The sequence below is a fragment of the Manacus vitellinus genome, unplaced genomic scaffold (assembly GCF_001715985.3).
Source record: "Manacus vitellinus isolate BGI_N305 unplaced genomic scaffold, ASM171598v3 scaffold_35_pilon, whole genome shotgun sequence".
NCBI classification, from domain to species: domain Eukaryota; kingdom Metazoa; phylum Chordata; class Aves; order Passeriformes; family Pipridae; genus Manacus; species Manacus vitellinus.
In genome coordinates this window covers 4,254,434-4,256,362 of record NW_021940498.1, presented here as the reverse complement: position 1 = coordinate 4,256,362, position 1,929 = coordinate 4,254,434, and the positions used below count along the sequence as shown (strand labels likewise).

At 62.9% G+C, this 1,929-nt stretch overlaps 1 protein-coding gene across 1 annotated transcript in view; it reads left to right on the top strand.

Moving 5' to 3' along the window:
• Positions 1-169: 169 nt before the first annotated feature.
• PHOX2A (paired like homeobox 2A) overlaps positions 170-1,929 on the top strand; it is a 3,863-nt gene continuing 2,103 nt past the window's right edge. The window contains exons 1-3 of the mRNA XM_029961458.1: positions 170-261; positions 640-827; positions 1,763-1,927. Of these exons, the coding sequence (XP_029817318.1) occupies positions 252-261; positions 640-827; positions 1,763-1,927 (363 nt within the window). The 5' untranslated portion in view covers positions 170-251. The remainder of the gene's footprint in view (positions 262-639; positions 828-1,762; positions 1,928-1,929) is intronic.

The window sequence follows — 1,929 nt, the reverse complement described above, 5'->3', positions numbered from 1 at the left end:
CCTTCTCACCCTGCCCGCGGGGTCCTGCCCGGTCCATTCCTGCACGGTTTATCCTGCCTGAATCATCGTGCCCGGTCCATCCCCCGGTCCATCCCTGCCCGGTGCACCCCTTCCCAATTCACCCCTGCCCAGTTCATCCTTCCAGCTCCATCCCTGCTCATCTATCCCTGGCCGGTATTCCGTGCCCGATCCATCCCTGCACATTCATCTCTTCCCGGTCCATTCCTTCTCGGTCCATCCCTGCCCCGTTCATGCTGCCCGGTATGTCTCTGCCCGGTGCATTCCTGCTCGGTCCGTTCCTTCTTGGTCCCTTCCTTCCCGGTTCAGCACTTCACGATTCACCCCTTCCCGGTCCATTCCTGCCCAGTCCATCCCTTCCCAGTTCACCCCTGCCCTGCGTATCCTTCCCGGTTCATCTGTCCCTGGCCAATGTCCCCGACCCGGTCCATCCCTTCCCGTTCATCCCTTCACGGTCCCTCCTTTTCTGGTTCATCTCTGCCCCATTCATCCTGTCCAGCTTGTCCTTCTGTCATTGTCTGCCAGTCCATTCCCGCCTGGTACCCCCTGCCCGGTGCTCCCCGGTGCCCACCGCTGCCCTCCTGCTGTACCGGTCCCACTGACGCCTCGTTTCCCTCCCAGTTCCCTACAAATTCTTCTCGGACCCGTCGGGGATCAACGAGAAGCGGAAGCAGCGGCGGATCCGGACGACTTTCACCAGCTCCCAGCTGAAGGAGCTGGAGAGGGTCTTTGCCGAGACCCACTACCCCGACATCTACACCCGCGAGGAGCTGGCCCTCAAGATCGACCTCACCGAGGCCCGGGTGCAGGTCAGCTCGGGGAGGGGGGGATGGGGTTGCGAGGTTGGGGATGAAGGAACGGGGGGATCTAATCCCACCAGAGCGGGGATCCTGACTGTGGGACGCTGCCGCTGTGCCCCCTGTGTTGGGACGGAGGGCGGGGGGGACTCGGCCTCAGCTCCACCACAGTCGGGGACACGCTGCGGGGCACCGCCCTGCTCTGATGGGGACTGCGGGGGTACCCCCCGGCGCTCAGCCTGGCTCCCAGCAGAGGAGGGGCATCGGTTCATGCCACGGCACTGTCACTGCCACCGATTATTTAGTCCGATCCCAAACACCCGGAGGTTGGTGAGAGGCCGGGGAGGACAGAGTGGTGCCGTTGTGGGTGCAGACCCCCCCCCTTTTTTCTGGATGCAGACGCTGCCTATATCAGTACAGATTTCTCTTGGTGGATGCAGAGGCCCCCGTGTGGGTGCAGATCCTCTTTTGTGAGTGCAGAACCCCGTGTTAGTGCAGAATCCTCTTTGTGGGTGCAGAACCCCCTTTGTCAGAACACCTGTCCTCATAGGGATGTAGGGACTCACAGGACTGGGGGGGGATGGTTTGTGGAACCGACCCCACCATCGGCACCACGGGGAGCAGGAGAGGTGCCCGCTGTGGGGGTGGGCTCTGACCCTGCGAGGTGCACGTGTGGGTGCAGCAGGGGCCCTGGCAATGCCCCCTCACCGTTTCTCTCCCCCACTGTTGCCGATGCTCATACGAGTGACCGTCATCGACCTCACAAATCCACATTGTTGTGGATATGGGGATCCCTCTGGTGCTGCGGGAAACATTTCCCCCGTGGGAATGGGGGGCTGTGAGGGGAACCTCAAGGCCTGGGAAGGAGCTGCATCTGCACCCCCAGGCTCCCCAAACGCCCAGGGACGGTGGTGTGGGGTGCTCCCATCCCCTCCATCCCCCCCCAGGTGTGGTTCCAGAACCGTCGAGCCAAATTCCGCAAGCAGGAGCGTGCGGCCAATGCCAAGGGTGCCAGTGGCACCGGCACCACCGGGAAGAAGTCGGAGCCGCGCTCTTCCTCAGAAGATGACGAATCCAAGGAATCCAACTGCAGCCCGACGCCGGACAGCACGGC